Source organism: Triturus cristatus, chromosome 8 (genome assembly GCF_964204655.1).
Source record: "Triturus cristatus chromosome 8, aTriCri1.1, whole genome shotgun sequence".
NCBI lineage: Eukaryota > Metazoa > Chordata > Amphibia > Caudata > Salamandridae > Triturus > Triturus cristatus.
This window is the reverse complement of record NC_140591.1, coordinates 1,230,957,436-1,230,979,540: the sequence shown is the minus strand read 5'-3', so window position 1 is coordinate 1,230,979,540 and position 22,105 is coordinate 1,230,957,436. Positions and strand designations below refer to the sequence as shown.

The following is a 22,105-nucleotide window of genomic DNA, read 5'->3' as shown; positions in this document are numbered from 1 at the left end:
TCGGAATTGGCTGGCAGAGTCAGAAGCCTGGGTGCTTCCCGTGCAGGCTGCAAGCAGCAACCGGGAAGAAGAGGGAGGAGAGGCGTGCGGCCGATGCAGCGGCAAAGCAGGTAAGTTTACTTTTACTTTTTTTCATCCCGATTTCCCCCTCCCTCTGTCCCTCGACCCCCATTCAGAGCCAACCGCCACTGGCATTTAGACACTCTTATGGGAAAAGGATGTTGGGCAGTGCACCATATTGAAAAGATAGCTCTGTTTAACACTCAATAGCTTTAATAGAAATGTACAGAAGCAACACATATTTCAAGGCTTTTGATGGGTACAATCTACCAAACACACATCTGACCAACATCTTTATCTTTGAATGGAAATGGTCAGGTGGAATGTTCATTATTAGAGGTAAAAGAGAGAGTAAAAACACAGAGATTGGAAAACAAAGGCAGCATGAAATACATTACAAAATAATAGGACAGCACATTAAATACATGTATGGAAGAATTGTTCATCGTTTTAGTTTTAGTCAACATAACATGTGTGTTTCCAGAGCGCATGTTCCCCTACAACCAGGGCTCTTGACGCCAATGATAAATAACGGATATTTATTGCGGCCTTAGACCCTGATCACTAGTACAGAATTCCTTGTTGAGCTTTTGGGTGGCTGAAATTACTGCATGGAATTTGTGCAGTTATGAGGCATACCCCACTGAATGGGGAATAACTGTTTTTTCTCGATGGTATTTCAAATTGAATTCACGATTCCATGGTGTTTAACACAGACATTTACCAACGTCTCTGCTACTCCCATTCCATGGTTGAGGGTCCTTTAGGGGCTGGGAAACATGTCCGTGATGCAAACCAGTCTAATTCCAAAGTATTGTTATCAGCTGGAATTTCCGGTCTGTGAATTCGGGTCCAGTGTTTCCACTCCTTAGAAATCCGGATTTGGGAATACTGGCTAACATATAACTTTGTGAACACTACTCGTAATCAAGGCAATATTAGTAAACAGTTTTATAAGAAATATTATAGCTTTTTCTGTTAATACAAGTAATGACATAAACAATTTACAGTCATCTGTCGTCCTATGGCCCTGAACGGTTCTCACAGGTGTACGATAAATCATTGAAATCCAAGCCATGTTCCATACATTTGCCCCAGATCTGCGCGAGCAGTTCCTTGGGTTCTTTCACATATACACACCAGTCCATTCCCACACGTCATTTGGTATGTATTGGGGGCGGGGTCGGCTCTCCTCCATCTCCGATTAGTAAACATTTTTATCAACCTCAGAAGGATGAAAGGCTTGCTGGATCTGTCGGGATTCAGACCTTTGACTATGTGGTCAAACAGGCCCCTGAGGGTTTGATGCGTCAATCCACTAAGCTAACAGTCGTCTTTGTAACTGTCATGGCGTCCTACAGGCCGCGATGCATCTATCCCGCTCCTGCGACCGATGAACTCATCTCTCTTTCCACCTACCTGGCGGAGGCTCTCTTGCGGGGAATTAAGTGGTAATTGCAGCATTTACGGAAGTATAAAAATGTGCTGCAACAATGGATTCCGACTCACGCGCCCGCTTGTTCCTGTGAGGCTCGCGACGCTTGTAAAGAGGAGGGCAATTAATGAAACAGCTTCTTGGGGAATTCTTTATAGGAAAAGCTGCTGCAGTGCGCCGTGGGCAGGAGGAGGGTTGACTGCAGGCTGCAAGAAGAGAGCCTAATGACTAATATACATAAAAATGAACACATGATTGCAGCATGAAAGCCTTAATTACAGTGTTCTACTAAAGCAGACACGTGCAATCCGTGCAACCGTTGACAAGTTTATGAAAGATAAACTCACTAAAACATTGCGCTGTACATTTATAGAATAATACGATTTTCAAACACTTTTGCAGGTGGTTGCTTATCAAGCAATGCACGAAAGCAATGGGAATAGATTTCTCTTAAAGCTTTTGTCCAGATCTTAAGAATTTAGTTTAAAAAATGCACTATGACAGAATTTACAGTATGTCAAATAACTGATGAACACTGTTTGCTCGTCCCGCTAACAAGCATTAGCAAAACGAATAGGTCTCGCCTATGCAACAGCTATTAGTGGGGTCAAGGAGAGTGAGTGGAGTGTTGTAAATTGGAGTGGAGTGTTATGGAGTGGCGTAGAGAGTCGTGAAGTGGCATAGAAACGCAGTAACGCAGAGTAGAGTTGAGTACCGTCGAGTGAAGTGGAGTGTCGTGGATAGGTATATAGTAAGGTGGTGTAGAGTGTTGTGGAGTGTCAAGGAGGGAGTAGAGTCTCGTAGAGTGGAAGGGAGCAGAGTGGAGTAGTGTTGAGTGGCATAAAGTGGAGTAGAGTGTCAAAGTGGAGTAGAGTGTTGTAGAGTGCAGTGGCAGAGTGTTGTGGAGTGGTATAGAGCAGAATGGAGTGGCGTAGAGAGTGTTGCAGAGTAGAGCATTGTAGGGTGACGCAGAGTGGAGTAGATTGTCATACAGTGAAATGGCATAGAGTGGAGTAGTGTAGGAAAATGGAATGGTATAGAGTGGAGTCGAGCGTGGTAGACTTGAGTAGAGTACAGTGCAGTGGCCTATAGTTTCAGAGATTTAGTGGCATAGAGTGGGGGGCAGTGGTGTCGAGTGCAGCAGTGGAGAAGAGTGGAGTGGTGTGTCGTAGAATATAATGGAATAAAGTGGCAAGGAGCTGCGTAGAGGGAGTTGCGTAGAGTGGAGTAGTGTTGTAGAGTGAGCGATTGAAGACGGGAAGGTATGGCCTGTTTTACTGCTGCCCTTTCCTGCCTAGAAGCACCCAGGTAGCCAAAACAGTCTCAATATGTGGACATGGAGCACAAAACTAGCTCATTCTCTGCCTGTGTCTGTGTTTATTTTGCTTCACCTTTTCCCTCGCCTATGTAAAACCTCTGCACCTTGCCTTGTACAGCCACTCACGTGCCTCTGCAAGGTATGACAGTGAGCTTGGGCCACCATCCTCACTGTCCAGGGTGCAGGAAGAAGTGAAGAGCCACATTCCTCAGTCCTGTGCCTTGCTGCTGCTCAGTGGTCCATCAACTAGGTGGCACCAGGCTAACTAGATTCAGAGCTTGTAGAAGGTCCTTCATGTTTCTGGTTCATGCACTTTGAGCCCAGACACCCATGCACAAAAGACCCCCAAGCGTAGAGCTCTGTCATCCATATGTACTAAAGATTACACAGTCCATCAGGTGATGCAAAGCAATGTATTGCTGTACATATTAGCCTTAAAAATGTTTAGTAAATTTCTGATAAACTTTACGTCGCATTGCTTCATGTGGGTGGCCACAGAAAACCTCTGCAAATAAGGGCTAGTCTGTCCCATTCAGTGCAAAGACTTGTCCCTTTGAACATAGAGCCATTGACCTAGTGCCGCTACCATCTCTGGATCACCAAACATCCAGCAGGAAATGTGCAACACAATGGTAAACTGAGTGACAAATCATGCTTCTCAGGTGATAAGTCAACCACAAATACTGGGAAAACTGAATTTAATGTTTTTCTTAGCGGGTGGCATTGGTCATAAAGTGTGTTACTTGTAATGTAAAAAATCACAATGGACTAGTGATTCTGAAGAAAATAGTAGGAGGTACTATTTTTGGTGGTAAAATTTTGATCCCCCATTACTGACAAAAAGCATGAACAGCACGGTAATCACAGTCAGCTAGTGATCAAGGTGCACAAAACCTATATTTGGGTCATAAAGAGTGTGCCTACCTAGTGCAGCTGCCTGTAATTCATGTCTGGCATTTTATTACTCCATTACATTTTGTACCTTCTCTCTGTGCTTATATATATAGTCAACATGTCCATTTAAAAAAAGTAGCAATCCTCACAAGACATTCTGTATTGCAGCTATAAGAACTGTATTATCCTCTATCTCTTTCTTAGTACACTGCATCCCCGTTAAGTTGGGCATTGACTTCTCAACTAAGCTGCCATGGAAAATCAGGAGCCTTGAAAGGCCAACTTTCCATTGTAGAACTAGTGTCCTGAGTTTAAGAGGACACTGCAATCTGCTCTCCGGTATTATTACTGAGTGGTCCGAGACGTCAAGGAGAGTGGAAAAAGGCCCGCAAACTAAAATTTGTTCAATGTCACAATGCTGGTCATAGGCCAACATTTGCCATTGATCTCCTATAACACATTTGTGATAAATTCCAAGTTCTAGGTCATTTTCCAGCTGGCAGATGCCAATGTGCCTGTTGCCAGCAAAATGCTTTAAACAGCTGATGTCACTGAATCAGACAGCACAATCCTGTTTAAAGACAATGTCACACTTTGATGCATTGCAAGTAAAAAAATCATTGCTAAGTGGAGAATAGCAAATGTCGCCTATTTGACATCATCACCTTGGACACTGACCTTATCCTCAAGGAATTTATCACCAAGTAAACCAAGATGGCCTGGTACTCGCTCTCTTACTAAAAAAGTCAAACGATTCCTCTTAGAGACCAGCTTTGCACCTGCCTTTCAAGCCCTTGTCCTCTAACCCCCCACAGCTGTGCGGGCATCTCATGGGCCATCCCGCCGTTCCTTCACTCCCATCAATTATGTACACCAAGACCATTGTGGCTTTAGAACGGCTGCAGTTTATTCACATCATACGTTGGTACACACCTATCATGATGGCATTGCTCCTTAACATGCTCATTTCTGGCTTACCCCAGATTATAATGTAAGCCATCTCATAACAGGTTATATACAGTACACCTCCTATACTCTATTCCATCTTAAAACCGCAATTTGCCTAATCCTACAATGCATCAACCTTACAGTCATGCCTCTTCAAGGTTGTGATAACTAATAACTCGCTTCCAGCTGCTGTGACAGCTCTACTTCTGTCACTTGGTGCAGCGGGTCACGGCTTCGAGGCTTCAGCTTGCTACCGAATGTGTGGTGTTTGTGGCCCTGTGTCATTGCCTGGGCTGTAAGTGCAGTGTCCCCCCCGCGCTGACAATTTTACCTTATGCCTCAAGTATTCCTGCCATGAAGCATCCCAAGGACCTTGTCCGGGCACTTGTCTTCAGAGTCCCTGCCCTAAGGCATACCAAGGACATTGTTCGGGTAATTGCACTTATCTCAAGAGTCCCTGCCATTAAGGCATCCCAAGGACCGTGTTCGGGCATTTGCACTTGTCTCAAGTGTCCCTGCAGTTAAGGCATCCCAAGGAATTGTTTGGGCAATTGCCCTTTTAAGTCCCTCAGTGAAGATATTTTAACCTCATGACTCCTGCCACACTGGATTTGGTTTACCAACCACTGACAGCTCCCCGTGCTCCCCTCAGCACCACAAGATAATTAGCTCTAGAACCCGTACGATGTGCCACATGCTCCCAGTAGGTGCGAGGTGCTTTCCATCACGGCAACTCTTCCCCCCCAGGAACAGAGAGTCAGCACCCCTGGTATGCGCGGGGCCAGACCCCCTCGTAGCCAATGTTGTGTTGTGGACCCTGGGCCCACATACTAACAGAATCACGACACAGACACACTGTACGTAGGTAGTCAACTGGCCACGAGCCCGTGCACCTGGGCCCTTTTATTCCCAGGCTCACGTCACTTATGACGCCTGTGAGGGATGCATGTGGGGTACATGTGTACCCACTCCCCCAAGGGAGTGGTTAACAACTTGGTGTCTGCTGAGACACTAGAACGTGTCTCGCAGGACACAACACCTTGCTTCAGTAATGTGAATGTCCAGACACCTGCCCACAAACCCATAATACCATGCCTCACATGGCAGTGTCTTGATCCCTGACATATAAAAGGCTGACCTGCACTGTGCAGTAATCGGACAACACAAGTAGGGCTTGTGCCCCAAAGTGGAAGCGTGCTCACACATACCGGGAACCATAACTTGCCATATACTGCGAGACCGTAAACACCCCCGAAGGAAAACTAGGACGTATTCATGTTCTTTATAGGCTGGGCAAATTAGTGATGTGCTCAGAATTATTGCGCAGTTTATTCCATAAAAGAAACCGCTGTAAATTGCAACCCTTTATTCTGACAAACAACAGTGGCCCCAACGCTGTGATTCAAAGCCGGCTCCCCTATCCCAGGGTCTACAGCTCTATTTGTTACACCGCATCATTATGTTGTGCAATTAGGTACTGTGCCCCCAAAGTGGGGGCATGCTAGACACCAGCCCACACCTACATGATCACAACTTCCTTCACAGGGCAAAGTGTAGCGACCCCTGAAGGGTGAAAAGATGTGCTGCACTGCTAACATCAGCGCGGAAACACTGGCAGGAACTATCCTCTAACATGTGGGTGTGCCATGAACCCCCTGCCCACACACACATGATAACTTGCTTTGTCCAGTAACATCCAGCGCTCTGAAGGATGAAAGGTTGAGCCGCGCTAACTTCAGGGGACAAACCCAGGCAGGTACATTCTACTTACGTGGGAGCGTGCGACAGTCACCTGCCCCTACACACCTAAAAATAGCTTGCTTTAATCGTAAAGTGTAACAGCCCTGAAGCATGAAAGGCTGAGCTGCGGTGAAAGCCTCAGTGGGCAAACCCAAACTGGTGATGTTCCTTAACTTTGCCGCTGACCGCGGCCCCCGCAGGGGGCCACTGAGCGGTCGGCGCCCTAGTGTTGCCTGGGCACTGGTCACCCCTCCCCGCCCCCTCCCCCCTCCTGGGGGGCAGGGACTCCGGCCGGTGTCCCCCTCCTCTTTCCTGACCGGAAGTGATGCGAGGGGCGTCACTTCCGGGGCTCCTCCGGGCGTGGGGGGGAGGCTATATAGCCCTCCCCCACCATGCCGGCGACCTCTTGCTCGCTGCGCACGCCACATCCCTCCTCACGCGCCGGAGGGTCGCTCGTCGTCGTTTTGTTGTTGTCTCCATTAAGAACGGTGAGTCCCGCTTGCTACCCCGCCCCCGTCCTGTCCCAGGGCAGTACCAGGTTGTACGGGGCCCTGTGGCATGGATTGCCACGGGTGGGGGCGCGAGCCTCGCACGTGGCCCTAGGTGGCGTGTTTTGGCTTGGCGGACTGTGACATGGTAGCACGGGCTGGGTGCGGTGTCAGCCGCGTAGGTGCGGGGTGTGAGGCGCACGGTTCGCAGCTGGGGCGGGAGCTGGGCGGCCAAAAAGGGGGCCTGCCTGAAAAAGGGGTGCCGCGGGCTCGGTGGGGTGAAAGCCGGTGTTCGGGCAGAGAGCCACCCCCCCTCCACCGACCGGACACGGAGCTGGACCGAGTGTCGGCCAGCATAGCAGCGCGTTGGGGCACCATCTGGGCTCATGTTGGGCGCTTCGGTCCGCTCCGATCGAGAGCGCGTTGGATAGGAGTGCAGGGTCGTGGGCTGGTTTGTTGCCACTGCGGGGCCCTTTGTTCATGGTTCGCGCCATCAGTAGGGTGCAACAATGGAAGGAGTCTTGCGGTGGCGGGTTGCGAGGATCATTCCTTGCTGGGGCATCGGTGCTCATGCTGGCGCTCCAGCGGCTCCGGGTCGAGACCGCCCGGTTTTAAATGTGCGGGGCATTGGCGGTCGTGCACACTGGGCAGCTGAGCAGCAGCACGGCGAGACTTTCACTTACCGGAGCATCAGGCACTGCAGTCAGTAGAGCGAACTGCCCCAAGCGCTCCGGAGAAGGGTCATGCTGCACTCCAGCGCGGGAACTAGGTCCTACAGGGCACAGGAAACAGGGCTGCGCCGGACCTTTGGCAATAACGTCACTGCGGCATGGGTCCTCACTGGCAAAAGAGTGCGTCTGCCCTCAGCAGTGAAAGTGCATGAACCCGTCCTGCAGGATTACGTGCCCACTTCCTGCACGAGCGACTCCCTCCGCGCATAGTCGAGATAGGACAGCCAGAAGCGGAGTCAGATCACAACACACCCCCAGCTCCTTGTCGAGGTATTGACTTATTTATTCCGCTTTGGAGCTTCTGTTTCGCAGGGCGATGCAACTCTGATGCGCCCGATCTCGCCGACCAAGGAAGCTAAGCAGGGTCAGGCCTGGTTAGTTCTTGGATGGGAGACCGCCTGGGAAGACCAGGTTGTAGGCACTCACAATACCGGCGGTTCGAGCCGCGCTTTATAAATATGCAAAAAAAAAAAAGGAAAAAATCTTGCTGGGGCGAGTCGCGCGGGCATTTCACCGCCCCCCCCCCCCTGGTTTTACTTAATTTTCCCTCTTTTAGAATGGGATGCAAACACGGCTCTCATGGTAGGCGCGCCACTATATTCAGTTCGAGCTCGCGCTATATAAAATAAAATAAAAAAAAGGGCATGCCGTGCGGAGTTGCACGATAGGATTCTGGGCGGGGGGGGGGGATGCTGTTTTCTTGGGCAAGGGTGGCGTTTTCCGCATAACAATCACGGGCCACACGAGGTGAAGAAGCAGCCAGATCTGTTCCACACAAATGGACTGAATGCATTAAGTTCCATCCACCCCAGCCCCCCCCAACTGCTGGCTTATGATTGGGGGGCGAATTGCTCTCATGCACAGACGGCCTGTTTTGCGTGGGGGGCCAATTTGTGTTAGAGGTTGGTAGGGAGCGGTGCCCACCTCCCCTGCCCCGTTGATAACCCATGGTGCCCGGCGGGCGATGCTGGCGGGTGGTGTGAATTCCGGCTGCGCGGTTGTGCTGGCGCACATTGGGCGAGTATGTTTTTTGGTTTGGCGTGGTCATGGTGCAGGTCTAGTCGCAGTGACTTATGAGTAGCGCTCCGATAGCCGCTTTCGTTTCTAAATTGGATATGAAGTGCATTTCTGGTTGTATACCATGTTTGGTTAACTCTGGTTGAGGGCGAGAACTTTTCCCTCTTACAGGCATGGCAGCAACGGTGTAGCAGCAAGCAACGGTCAGGCGCACGGGCGCTTATCGATGGTAAACATGTATTTATTGTGCTGAGATGTACTGTAAATACGCTTTTGGTTTCCTCAGTGCATCTGCCTTTGGCAACACTACATTCTCTCTTCAGCCTTTTGAGTGCCTTTGAATTGGTAACACGGGAGGGCTGTCTTGTATTACCTGCCCGGTCCTGTTACAATCGCGCTTTGCTGCCCATGCCGGTCTTTCCAGGGGGCGAGCCGCCTGCCAGGTCACAACCATGCAGGGGTGGCGCCGAGGTCTGTACCGGGTGTTAAGGGCCTTGGGGTCCGAGTTCACTTATGAAACAGCTATGGCGCCAGATGCCGAAGGGATGTCCGTTGTTATTTAATAGTCTTGTTAAATGATTAGTTACTTGTGGTGTTAATCTGCGGGCGTAGGCGTGGAGTGTGAGGCTCCTGTTGTCTTTCCGTCTTGTCTGTTTGATGCAGGATGGTTGTTATTTGGGCATAGCTGTGTGTTGGGTCTTTCCTCGTAATATTGGAGTTAGCCTGACTTTAAATCTCTCTGTTTGTTACACCTGGTTTTAATGCTGGGGTGTCACCAAGCCCTGTACTCTGAGGCACATGGGCGGTGTGGGGCTTTCTACAAGTACATGGATTTGACCAAAGCCCCCCATTGTTCACCGTTCCTCACAGGGACATGACGTGGTAATTTAATGTCGGTTTACTGTCTTTAAAAGAAATCATGGCATGAGTCGCACAGGAAATAGAGGCAATTTATCGTTTGTAAGTGTTTCCAAGGTGCAATTTTTATAGTTAGCGGGTGCCCACTTTGTTTGGTTTGCTCGCTAGACAGTGTCTCTCATAGTCTTTGAATGGCCATCCATAGTTGCTGCAATTATGAGAATGCCACACATAACTATCAGAGACCTGGCAGCTAGGGATGGGGGGCGGCTAGCTCAGGCGCGGCCGGTGTCGGGTGCCTGAGCCCCCATGTTAGATCGTACAGTTTAGGGGCCCATACCCCTGTTTTGGTCCCCTTTTCTCTAGACATTCTCATAGCGCGCTGCTTTTAACTTCCCCCAATTCGGGTCACAATTAGCCTGGCCTTTCATTAGGGTTCGCACTGTAGCCAGCTGTTTTCATGTTTTACCGCACAGGGCTCCTCTCCCAGCCCTGGTCTGCTCTAGTGGGAGTCAGGATTTCGGCCCATCTCGAGCGCTGCTTATTATCTTAGGCAACAAATGACAAAGCCGACAGGACTGTCTGGGGGAGCACTGATGTTCCTTAACTTGGGAGCGTGCAACGGGCCCTTACCCCCAAAACACGAAATAGAACAATTATACTGCAGCGCATCGTGACCCCAAAGGATGAAATGCTGAGCTCTGCCATTGCGAGAGGCGCAACTAGAGCCAAATTTGGAGGGGGGGGGGCTAAGAAAAAATTTCGGGGGGGGGGGTGGCTGAATCTTTAAGCAATAGGAAGAGTGGAGCCGCAGGGGCTCTTAGAAGGGGTGAAACAACAGCAAGGCCTCATTAACATGCAAATGGTCTTTTAAAGACCTGTGAAGTGCTCGGGTGCGGCTGTGTGTGTGCCCGGGAAGCTGTCTCATCCTGGGCGCCACACACGACGGGGGGGGGAAGCTGAAGCCCTTTGAGTCCAATGGGTGTTGCGTGCCTGGCCATTGCCATAGGCGGCTAACCCAAACAGACCCTGTGCCCCAAAGTGGGGGCGCGCCAGACAGCAGCCCACACCAACATGATCACAACTTGCTTTACAGGGCAAAGTGTAGTGGCCCCTGAAGAGTGAAAGGCTGTACTGCACTGCTAACATCAGCGCGGAAACACCGGCAGGAACTGTCCACTAACGTGTGGGCATGCCATGAACCCCCGCCCATACACACGTGATAATAACTTGCTTTGTCTGGTAAAATCTAGCGCCCTGAAGGATTAAAGGCTGAGCCACGCTGCTAACTTCAGCAGACAAACCCAGGCAGGTACATTCTACTAACGTGGGAGCATGCGACAGTCACCTGCCCCTACACACCTAAAAGTAGTTTGCCTTAGCAGTAAAGTGTAGCACACCTGGAGGATGAAAGGCTGAGCTGCAGTGAAAGCCTCAGCGGGCAAACCCAAGCAGTTGATGTTCCTTAACTTGGGAGCGTGCAGTGGGCCCCTGCCCACAAAACACGTAATAGAACAATTATACCGCAGCGCATTGTGACTCCAAAGGATGAAAGTCTGAGCTGCGCCGTCACCATGGGAGTCAATCTCAAACGGAGCCTGTGCCCCCACCTGGTAGCATGCAATGGACACCAACCCACAAACACCCTGGCCTAGCTTGCTTTACATGGCAAGGTGCTGCAATCCCTGAAACGCATCACCCTGTTCTTTGAAGGGCATGATAGTCTTAGAACACGACACAGATTCTGCCACCTGCTAACCGGGGAGCCGGCCGAGGAACCATTCTAGGCTTTTAGGCCATGTTGTGGCCTAAACACTTCCACTGTAGTTTCACCGGAACAGGGGGGAACCCTGGTGTGTCCTGCTGAAAAGCTTGTGCCCCACAAGATCTTACTTGTGCCAGACTCACTATGCTCCATGTGTAGCGGCATTAACCCGAGGCTACAAAGCGCCCCCGCCTCCCTGTCGGTCTTTGCTAACCGGGGTCCTAATGATTCAGACCCTTGCTCACCTCACTCCATGATCATCAACAGTCTCGGTGGCGGTGGCGGTGCCACCACCGACACACCAGCCTTGTGAGCCCTGACCTGCTGGCAGTCTTCACTCCCGGCAGGATCTGCCGATCAAATTGCCCTGTGCTCTGGCCAGGGCCGGACTGGGAACTGAAGGCAGGCCTGGCAAGTTTTGCCAGACCAGACCCCAACCGGTGTGTAGCGAGTGAGCGCAGCAAACGAGTCCAACCACTACTAGCGGGGTTTGGGGGGTCCTCACCCCAAGAACATTTTGGAAAAAGACAGACCAAAATAGTGAATTTTACAGCACATTTTTCATTACAAATTCAATTGTATCAACTTTCAAAGCACAGTAAATAGTAGATGATGACCTTAAAGAGCACTAGGTCTGAATAGGGATGAGGCTCCCTGCGCCCTCTCCCCCAACCCCCAGGCAGATCCGCCAAGAGGTCTGAACACTCATGAAAAATAAATTAAGACGTCTGCATAATACATTCATTGACAACAAATATTATATAGAAACGCTGGGAGCATGAACAAGCACTGACCGCGGCAATAGGTCTGGCTATGTTTTTACGTGGGGAGGAGAGAGAGGGATGGAAGGAAGGGAGAGAGAGAGAGGGAGACAGAAGAAGAGAAAGGGAAAGGAAGAGGGAGAAAAAGAGGAAGAGAATGAGAGATAGAGGAAGGAGAGGAAGGAGAGAAGGATGGGGAAAGGGAAAAGAGAGAGAGGGAGCAAGAGAGAGAGAGGGAAGGAGAGGGAGAGAGAGAGAGGGAGAGAAGGGGGAGAGAGTGAGAGAGCAAGAGAGGGGTAGGGAGAGTTAGAGAGAGAGATAGAGAGGGAGAGGGGGTGAGAAAGAGAGGGAGGAGAGAGAGAGAGAGAGGGAGCGAGTGAAGGAGAGAGAGGGAGTGAGTAAGAGAGAGAGGGAGAGAAATACAGGGATAGGAGAAGAGAGGGAGGGAGGGAGAGAGAGAGGGAGAGAGAGAGAAAAGGATAGAGAGAAAAAGGGATAGAGAGTGAGAGAGGAAGCGAGAGAGATAAAGGGATAGAGAGAGGGAGAGAGAGAGAGGGAGGGGGGGAGAGAGGCGGAGAGGGAGAGAGCGAGAGAGGGATAGGTATAGAGAGAGAGATTGAGAGGGATAAATAGAGCGAGTGAAAGGGAGCGAGAGAGAGAGGGATAGAGAAATAGAGAGATAGAGAGAGGGATAGAGAGATAGAGAGGGAGGGAGGGAGCAAGAGAGGTAGAGAGAAAGAGAGGGGCGAGAGAAAGAAAGAGAGAGAGGGAGAGAGAGAGAGAGAAGGAGGGGGAGAGAGAGGGGGCGCGAAAGAGAAAGAGAGAGAGAGTGGGAGAGCGAGAGAGGGATAGAGAAAGAGAGAGGGATAGAGAGAGGGAGAGAGGGATACAGAGAGAGGGGGGAGAGATGGGAGGAGAGAGATAGGGAGAGAGAGAAGGAGAGAGAGAAGGAGACAGAGAGAGAGAAAGAGGAGAGATGGAAGGAGAGAGGGGAGATATAGATATATATATATATATATACAGAGAGAGAGAGAGACAGAGAAAGGGGAGAGATGGAAGGAGAGAGAGAAAGAGAGAGAGGTATAGAGAGAGAGAGAGAAGGAGGGAGAGAGAAAGAGAGAGCAGTATACAGAGAGAGAGAAAGGAGAGAGATGGAAAGAGAGAGGGAGAGAGAGAAGGAGAGAGAGTTACAGAGAGAGAGAGAAAGGGGAGAGAGGGAGGGAGAGAGAGATTTCCATCATTTCACTAGAGAACATACCACAAATTTACTTATAATTTTACCCTCACTACACCAAAGCGCCATCGTTGTTCCACATAATGCAATATTGTTTCACTACAGAATAAGGGAATAGTTGAACTAGATAATATAGATCTTATTGTATAACAAAACGGGTATCATTGTACTGAATAACATGTCATTACGGTACGGCAGTATATGCCCATTAATGTAGTACAGAATGTCCCCTTGACTGTACTTCCGAATGTAGCCATCTTTGTCCTGATTATGACCATCTCTGTGCTTCTGTACTACAAACTATGCACTGATTGTAGTACAGAATATGCAATAAGTGTATTATAGAATGTCATTGCTACCCTACCAAATGAAGCTATTGTACTACAGAACATGTCCTAATTTCACTAAAGAATTAGGCTATTATTGCACTGTAGAATGGGCATTAATGTTAACGTTTAACGTAATTAACGTTTCATACTATGGTATATATTCATTATTGTACTACAGAATGGTCCCATGACTGTACTACAGAATATGCTATAATTGTATTACTAATGCAATCACTCTCCGACAGGAATGAGGCCACAACTGTACTAGAGACTATGGGGAATATTAACAAGCCAGGCGATAAAATTATCGCTGCTTTAGCGGCAGAAAACTGCCGCTAAAACGGTGATAATGGGCTTGATCATATGCTGATGTGAATTCCCATAGAAGCCCATGTTAAATGTGAAGGACGTCCTCCTCCTGATTATTAAATCTACCTAGCTGCCGGCTGCCTTCACGGTCTGCACAGGGTCAATGCAGTTGTGCTTTTTTCCCTGCAGGCTGCACCGTGGAGCGGAGACACGGACGGAGAGGAGTAGAAGTCTCAGTCTGTAAGATTCAGACAGACAGTCAGATTACTGTGACTCTCTCTGAAGTGGCTCATATGACGTCACGGACCGAAAATCGCCCCAGCCACAAAACCGGCCCCCTGTCAGAAAACCAGCCCCCACCCCATCCTACTGGGGAATTGCCCGGTGCCCGGAATTACCAGTCCGGCCCTGGCTGGGATGCCCTCATAAGCACCGCCGTTTTGGCGTGTGCTGTCCTGTGATGCATGCCACCGTCTTCACCCGGTCAACTCCATTCTGGCTGCAAGTGCCGGTAAGTCCAGACAAGGGTCTCTTGTGATTCTTTGCTGGCATCTCTGGTGGTTGTGACCTCATCAATTGACTCTGGCGACAAAGCTGTGGACTACTTGTCCCGGTGGCTTTCATGGCCGTGCTTGTGACCACGCCCTTCCTTCTTGATTGGGTCCTTTGAACCAAAACTCCCCTGGTCATTCGTTGACCCCTTTTTCTTTTGGCGCACTTTTGTGCCCTGCTGCTGCAGTGCCCTTTGTCTGCCGCCCATGGGGGAGATTAGACACCCTCCCTCTAGGGTCGGCTGCGCCTCCCGGTCGACGGTAATTCATCAAGTTTGTGGCAATGCCCTGCTCCAGGGCCTCCCAGTCTCCACGGGGACATCACTTAAGAGCATCCCACACACTACAACATGCCTGATGTATAACTGTGACAACAACACCCTACCTTACTGGAACATCACTTGCTACCTTTGCCGGCATGCACCATCTTCATAATTACCTGATAATCTACAAGGCCATCACTATCGGCACCCCCTCCAATCTGGCTGATAAGGTCATCATTGCCACTGCAGGGAAAAAAAGCCATGCAACAACCCTTCTCCATCAATGAACCCAGGATCTGGAATGACATGCCCATACTCCTTGGGATAGCCCTAATCCTGCTGCAATTTGGGAAACCGCCGAAAGCACACCTCTTTAAAGAACACTACATCACAGTGCAGAACAGTCGGCTCTTGCTCTTAGAAATTAACTAGCCTGCTGATCACGCATTGACAGTGTTCCCATTGATTCTGTCCAGAGCTCTGCTGCCTTTCAGCTGGATTTGTGCTACAAAGATACCACGTAGATATATACATCATGGACTGCTATATATTATAGGCCTCATTGATGGCATTTTGGTGTAGGGCAGTGCAGCAAGACACCTTGCTGCGCTGCCCTACGCCAAAGTGAAAGGGCAGGAATGCACCATTTCCTGTCCTTTCTTCCTGTGCTGGCACCGTTTTGGAAGCCTAGCGCCAATGTAGGCACCCTTGCACCATGGTGCAAGGGTGCTTCTGTTGAAGGCAGGATTTTTTTTTGTGCAGGAAGGGCCAACTTCCTGCAAAAAAACAACCCTACAAGGCGTTTTTCTCTTTCTTTGTGTGCTGTAGAATGCAGCACACATGGAAAGAGGAAAAAAACAGGAGAAATTAACACATTTCTCCTCGTTACCGCTCACCTCAGGAGGCGTACGGATTTGACGCTTCCCCAGGTTTACATCTCTTTGTAAATCTAGGCCTGCGTCAAATTCCATAGGTGTTGCATGGAAAAACCCATCGCAGCACCCATGGAACGCTCCCTGGATGCAGGGTAAGGCAACACAGCGATTTGTGCTGAATCGACTTACTCAAGATATAGGAGGCCACTAAAAGCCATGCAGGGTGGCTTTACGTGGCTTCATAAATTTTTATGAGAGCCCTGCCTCACGCATGTACCACTTTACATGGTGCAAAATTGACGCAGGGCTCTCATAAATAAGCCCCTATGTGTGCTCCAAGGATTAAGAGATGGCAACTATTTATACTCTGAGACTTGCCTTATGGATACTCCTGGGTCTAGTACATGTTTATTTATTTTGTAGACTGTTGCATCCAACCATAAGATGCATAGGAACACTTATTTAAGTCGCATTGTAAAGAAGAACAGCAGGTCCAAATGGTGTTACACTATAGGCTTCTGCTATGTTTTCCAAAGGTTTGGAAACATTCAGCTTATATCAACAGTCTATGAGGTGTCCATCTCAACAAACAATCACCCATGCCTCTGCTGAGAAAGTTTCACTCACACAGTGGAAGTGATCTCAGCACCATAATAGACAGAGTGCTGAAGGCAAATCCATTACGTATTGGCAGACATTCACAAGGCTTGGAAAACTGGATTTGTGGCGTACAGATTGGCCTTGAATGTGGAAGGTGGTCCACTATACTGTTTTCTAGGGAAAATCTGGCATTAGTCCACTCTGCAGTATTCTAACCTAGACACATTGTTGCCGAATACAATGAAATTCAGGTGCCCAATATATTTGATTGTCAACAGATACCTTTATGAGACCACTCATGTTTAATGTGCAGTGTCCAAGCTTTAATTATTTTCTTGTTCTTCTTTAGCAACCTGTCTTTGCAGATTCTTATTCTGTGCAAGCAGTTATGTGAATGGATATAACAAAGGTTTTGTTGTCCTGTGCAAGTCCCAATATATGTCTTTGGGATGTCTGCATTTTCTGTGCAACTGAACTGAATGAGCTGCAGCCAGGTCTTATGCACTGATCACAATGTAAACATTGGTACATATATGTGTACACATGTATTCTATATAGTGTTCAACACTAGAATAAGTTAGAATCAACATCCAGTTATCATTTTTTATGGTAAATCAAATTTGAGTTCATATGTCCTTTGTTTCTGCTTGGGGTGACTCTGGCGATAATTTGATGTTACTAATTATCTACTGTCTTTTGTTTTGGAACTAGGTTTTGACCTGATAGTCCACCATACAGCTAATACTTCACAGTTTAAGTAGGCAATCTACAGCAGTGAGTAAAATGAAGCGCAAAGTGGGTCAAAGGAGTAATCTAGTATTATATAGGGAATACAGTACCCCGCCGTACATTATTAGGATATTACAAGTTACCGAGGAGATTCATAACCAAATATAGGAATAAGGCCAAAGGCAGAGTTCCTTTATAAGGTTATGGAACTCCGAGGTGACTTGCAATATCCTTATCACATACGTCAGAGGGTACTTTATCCCATATAATACATGGTCACAGCATCACCTTTCCCACAAACCACTTAAAACCTTGGAGCGTAGCTCTTTCATATGAAAGAGAGCATGTTTTCAAAGATAAAGAATAAAAACAAAACCTCTAGTGAGAAATTAAACATATCAAAAACCTGTTAGATATTAGTTACACACAGATATGTGAAACAGATCAATACAAGTTAGTTGTTAAAAAGTTTTTGCAGAAGCATAGAGAAAGAGTCTAGCTTTTCTCTCTAAGTAGCACAAAAAAACATTCTCTCTGCTTGTCATTGTAAGCTATTAAAATAGAGCAGAACAAAGAAAAACAATGTTCTCTTTTCATTGCTTTTTGACAGCTACTTCAATTATGCTCCGTGACCTGACAAGCCTTTCATCTCGACTGCTGGCTCCGGCAGCAGCCATTGTGACATCAGAACTCGACTGTAATAACTTATAATAGTCGAGTTCTGATGTTGTTTGTTAATAATCGGTGCCTGAGTGCGTCACAAGTCGCCGATTATAAAGAAATAAGACACTGTCCTTTATACAGATATTACAGAATCCCATGTATTATATAATGATTTTTATCCATACGCTGCTAACTTTCCATGCACACTCAGTTAGATGAATCAAGGTAGGAAAATAACATTAGGCCCACACAATGAATTCTGTAGCGGCAGCAATAGTTCTTCCTGTCACACAACTCCTGCTGCTACCAACTCTGTATGAAACTAGTTGTAGCATCTGATGGTGAGGTTTCCTGCTGCAGCACAGGGAGTTGCTGGTGAAGTCAGTGGAAATTCATGGTGGTGGGTGAGTTTTGAGTGTGTAGCCCACAACACAGAACATGTTTTCAAGCTATACCATCATGCATGATGGGAAATATTGTCCTAAAAAGATTATTTTTGTTCAGAGGCTATAATGTACAGGTCTTTCATGGAAGCTGATTGACACACTTTATTGACAGGTTCATTTATATCCTTGCAAAAACAGGAGAAATGTGCAGTGTCGCAATTACCACATATTTGTCCTCTTCTGTAGGTGACTAGTGATCCACTATTATTACAGTTCTAGGCCATAATTATTGCAGTTCTAAGGTGCTAGCACAGAATTTCTGTATTGGGTTTCTACCAATATAATGATAGTGTGAAGAATCTACAAAAAATGCACAAAATGTTCAGTAACATTGTTGTCACGCTTTATTCCTCTTTCGTTGCACGCTAACCTTCAATTATGTGGTGACACCGTTTTGCAATGCTATTACCGCATATCGGTATAACTAAAGGATTTTGCACAGGACTCTAAACTAACACTTTCTTATTTGTCTTTGTCACATGGTAGTACACATGGAAAAAGCAAAAAGGAACAGAAATAATGCATTTCTCTTTGTTTCGTCAACATAAGAGCAGGATTTTCCTGGTCTTTATTTTGGCGCTGCCTCCTATGTACGCCACCCTTGTACATAGGGGGCAGTGTCACATACAATGGGTGTTGCCCACCGCAATACCCACTGCACGCCCCTTTCACACCAAACATAGCGTGAAAGTGTGCCTTATGTAAAAGGCAGCGTTAAGCCACCAGAACGTCACAAAAAGTGATGTTCTCGTGGCGATAGGGGCTTGTACATATACCCCTTTGTTAATTACCATTGCAAGAATAAGAAGTGAAACTGTTTGCTTAAGACTTAAAACTGAGAGATGAAGGGAAAAAAACCTAAAAGACATCTCTCATAGGTGCAAACAAATGCTATATAACGTCTTACCTTTAGTATTTCATTATACTCAGGATTGATATTGTTGGGTTTGACTTTGGTCTTGCGTTTACTTTGGCGTGACTTGTCTGGTAAAAGATAAGCTTTGACATAGCTGTTGATGAAAAAAGAAACCTGTTAGACCTTATCCTACACATTGAGTGCATTTAGCATTGGTAAAATTACAGCACGTTTTTGCGACTCAGATGTCGATTTGTGGCGGAAACACTCAAAATGTTGTGGTATCACAATATCGTTGTCAGAATATAGTGTCCTACATATTCTCTGCAGAACTATTGTCCAATTGGTATTAATAATAGAAAATATACACCCAATAGGACGACATTTGTACAGATTTATCATAAAAATATGGACATAGAGGAGGTTTGTATCTGTGCATGCTTCTTATGATTAAAATAGGTGCTCAACTCAATTGTGAGGACAAGTACATGGGTAAGGCAGATTTTCAAAGGCTCTGTTAAAAACTGTCCAATCTACTCAGATGCTACTGCATCTAACACACTAGTGGTAGATTGTTTGGAGGTATTTTAAACCTCAAAGGGACAGCTCTCTTGCCACCTTTTCTAACTCACACTATATCCAGATGATATTGGTGGCATAACATTAGCGAAACATACATTTTCTCTATCAGTAAACTTAGAGAAAACCTCACATTGCTCTAGAAGAATAACACTGTCATTCATAGTGGCTGGATGTTAATCGAGAAATAACCAATTTACTGTGTTTGGACACTGCAGTATTAGTAAAACCATTGCAAAATCTAAGATTTTCAAATCCAAAAGTACTGGAGATATAGATTTGTGAGGAGTCTTCTTTCAAATTTATGTTGTGCATCTTCTGTCACAAAAGTGACTTCACACATAGAGGGGCTTATTTATGAGCCCTTGCATCACTTTTGCGCCACCGGTGCATCACTTTTTGTGATGCACCAGCGGCGTAAAAAGTGAGCCTTGTTGCACTATATTTACAAAGTGACGCATCTACATAGATGCGTCACTTTGTAAACCCCTGCGTCACATTATACCTGTGCCAGGTATAATGTATGCAGGGGGGGGGCGTTCCTTCCAACGCAAGAAAGGGTTATAGAAGTGACGCCGTGAAATCTATAAGATTTCACTGCGCCTCTTCTAGGACGCATATGCGTCAATATCTTACGACTGCCTCATAGCAGGCATAAGACTGATGCAGGTACATTTCACATGGGACTTGCCCATGTGTAATGACCCATTGCTGGAGTTGCAACACTTTTGTGACACTCCAGCAATGCGTCATTTTTGCGCCTACAGATACGTCAGAAATACTGACGTATCTGTAACTCCTTGCGACATGATGTGTCATACAGTAAATATGACACAGCATTGGTGTCGCAAGGAGAGCACAATGAAAAGTGACATATAGCTGTTTTCTCACACCGATGCGCCACTTTTCATAAATGAGGCCCAGAATCTTTAATCATAAAACTGGACTATCATTTTGCCAGACCTGTGAATGTATTTGATACTAGGATACAAGCCTTCTTGCACATGATTGAAAAATGAGTTCTATAGTATATGCCCAATGTGAATTTAGAGTTTAGAAAACTGCTTCCTGGAAGTAAGAAGGCATGCATTATACAAGTATCAGTAGACATGAGACCTCTTTTTAAATGTGTCCTTCATAGAGTCTTGATCCTAAGTAAAGCAAAACAGAAGGGTAGCTGAAAACAAAGCGTCTGAGAGATTGATGTCATATGTGTTAATTACTTTTAGTCAGCGTGGTATGAAAAATGTATGAGAAGAGGAATTGTTTATAGAATGACAAATGTGCATAATTATGAAAATAATTTTCTGACGTAGGTCACCGGGACAGTTTGAACTTCAAAAGAATGTAGCATATGGAGTGCAAGCATATACACAGATGTATGTATTCAGATTTTGAACAAGAAAAGCATATGAAGTCATATTTTCAACAGGGAGAAGACAACATTTCCAACGAAAGAAAATTGGCTATTTGGTAGTTTACAAGAGACGTAATTAACTGAATATGTGAGGACTATGAACTTCTCCTCTTTCACTGCAGGATGCAGAAGCTGGCAGATGTGCCACTGTCTGGAAAAATAACACCCAGCATGATAGGATGTTCTCTGAAGTATATGAATGAACTACACTATATTACTGTATGGATAGAGGAAAGAGAGAATTTTATAATTGAACTGGGTGAAAGAGATGGATACAGCTTGAAACCTCGAGTATTAAGGTGCTGGATCATTCTAGCCAACACTTGATTTTTAACATTTGGGTTTTATTGAGGAAAATGTATTATCGTGTATTTTAGTTGGTATAGTGTGATTAAGCTAATTCATGATCTGGAATACAAGACAAAAACTGAAATAGCAAGTACATTTGTGAATTAATCTAGAAAATGTGTTCACCAGGGATATCAACACATAGCCTCTTGCACACTCTATGTGACTATAGACAGTATCTTCTTTTTTCCACTTTTCAGACATTTTAAGGAGGGTTTTGAAAGCATATACATTCATGTATCCGGTCCTATCAATACATTTGTACTAAAAACAGATGTAATCATAAATGTTTCATGAAAGCTTTGGCTTATTAAATGGATGCAGGTTGGCTAAACCAACAAGTACAGAATAGAAATACTGTTGTTTGCGTCTTGATACCTTTTTTTCAGATTGATTTACCTCTGGCAAATAAATCCTTCACGTACGAATTGATATCCTCTAGAAAAGGAAAGACATATTGACTTTTCTGACCCTCACATTTTGAGCTGTTTTGACTTCAAGGACAGAGACAGCTAGCAATATCTCAGAGAGATTGAAAAAGGTATATGAAAACTTCGAATGACTCTAAATTATTTGCTTTGCCATTTGGATTGTGAATCAATTTCTATTTAAAATATTGATACAGATTTATGATTACCCATAAAGCTTTTATTTTAGTTTTGATTAAGAGTCTCTGTCATAAGTGTAAAGAATTAAATAATAATATTTTAATAGAAATAAGTAGCTAGACACACTACCCCTGTTTAGGGGAATATATGACCCAATCACATAACTGTTCTTTAAATTCCAAGGGGCCGATTCACAGAACTAACTTAAGACAAAATCCTAAACTTACTACTTTTGTTATTCACAGAAGTTAGGATTTTGTCTTAAGTTTGTCTTAAGACACAT

The 22,105-nt window shown here is 46.2% G+C and overlaps 1 protein-coding gene across 2 annotated transcripts in view; it reads right to left on the bottom strand.

Moving 5' to 3' along the window:
• Positions 1-22,105, bottom strand: part of SYTL5 (synaptotagmin like 5) — a 725,724-nt gene that overhangs the window by 98,073 nt on the left and 605,546 nt on the right. For both annotated transcript variants that reach the window (XM_085622910.1, XM_085622911.1), the window contains one exon: positions 18,922-19,024. In XM_085622910.1, the coding sequence (XP_085479036.1) occupies positions 18,922-19,024 (103 nt within the window). The remainder of the gene's footprint in view (positions 1-18,921; positions 19,025-22,105) is intronic.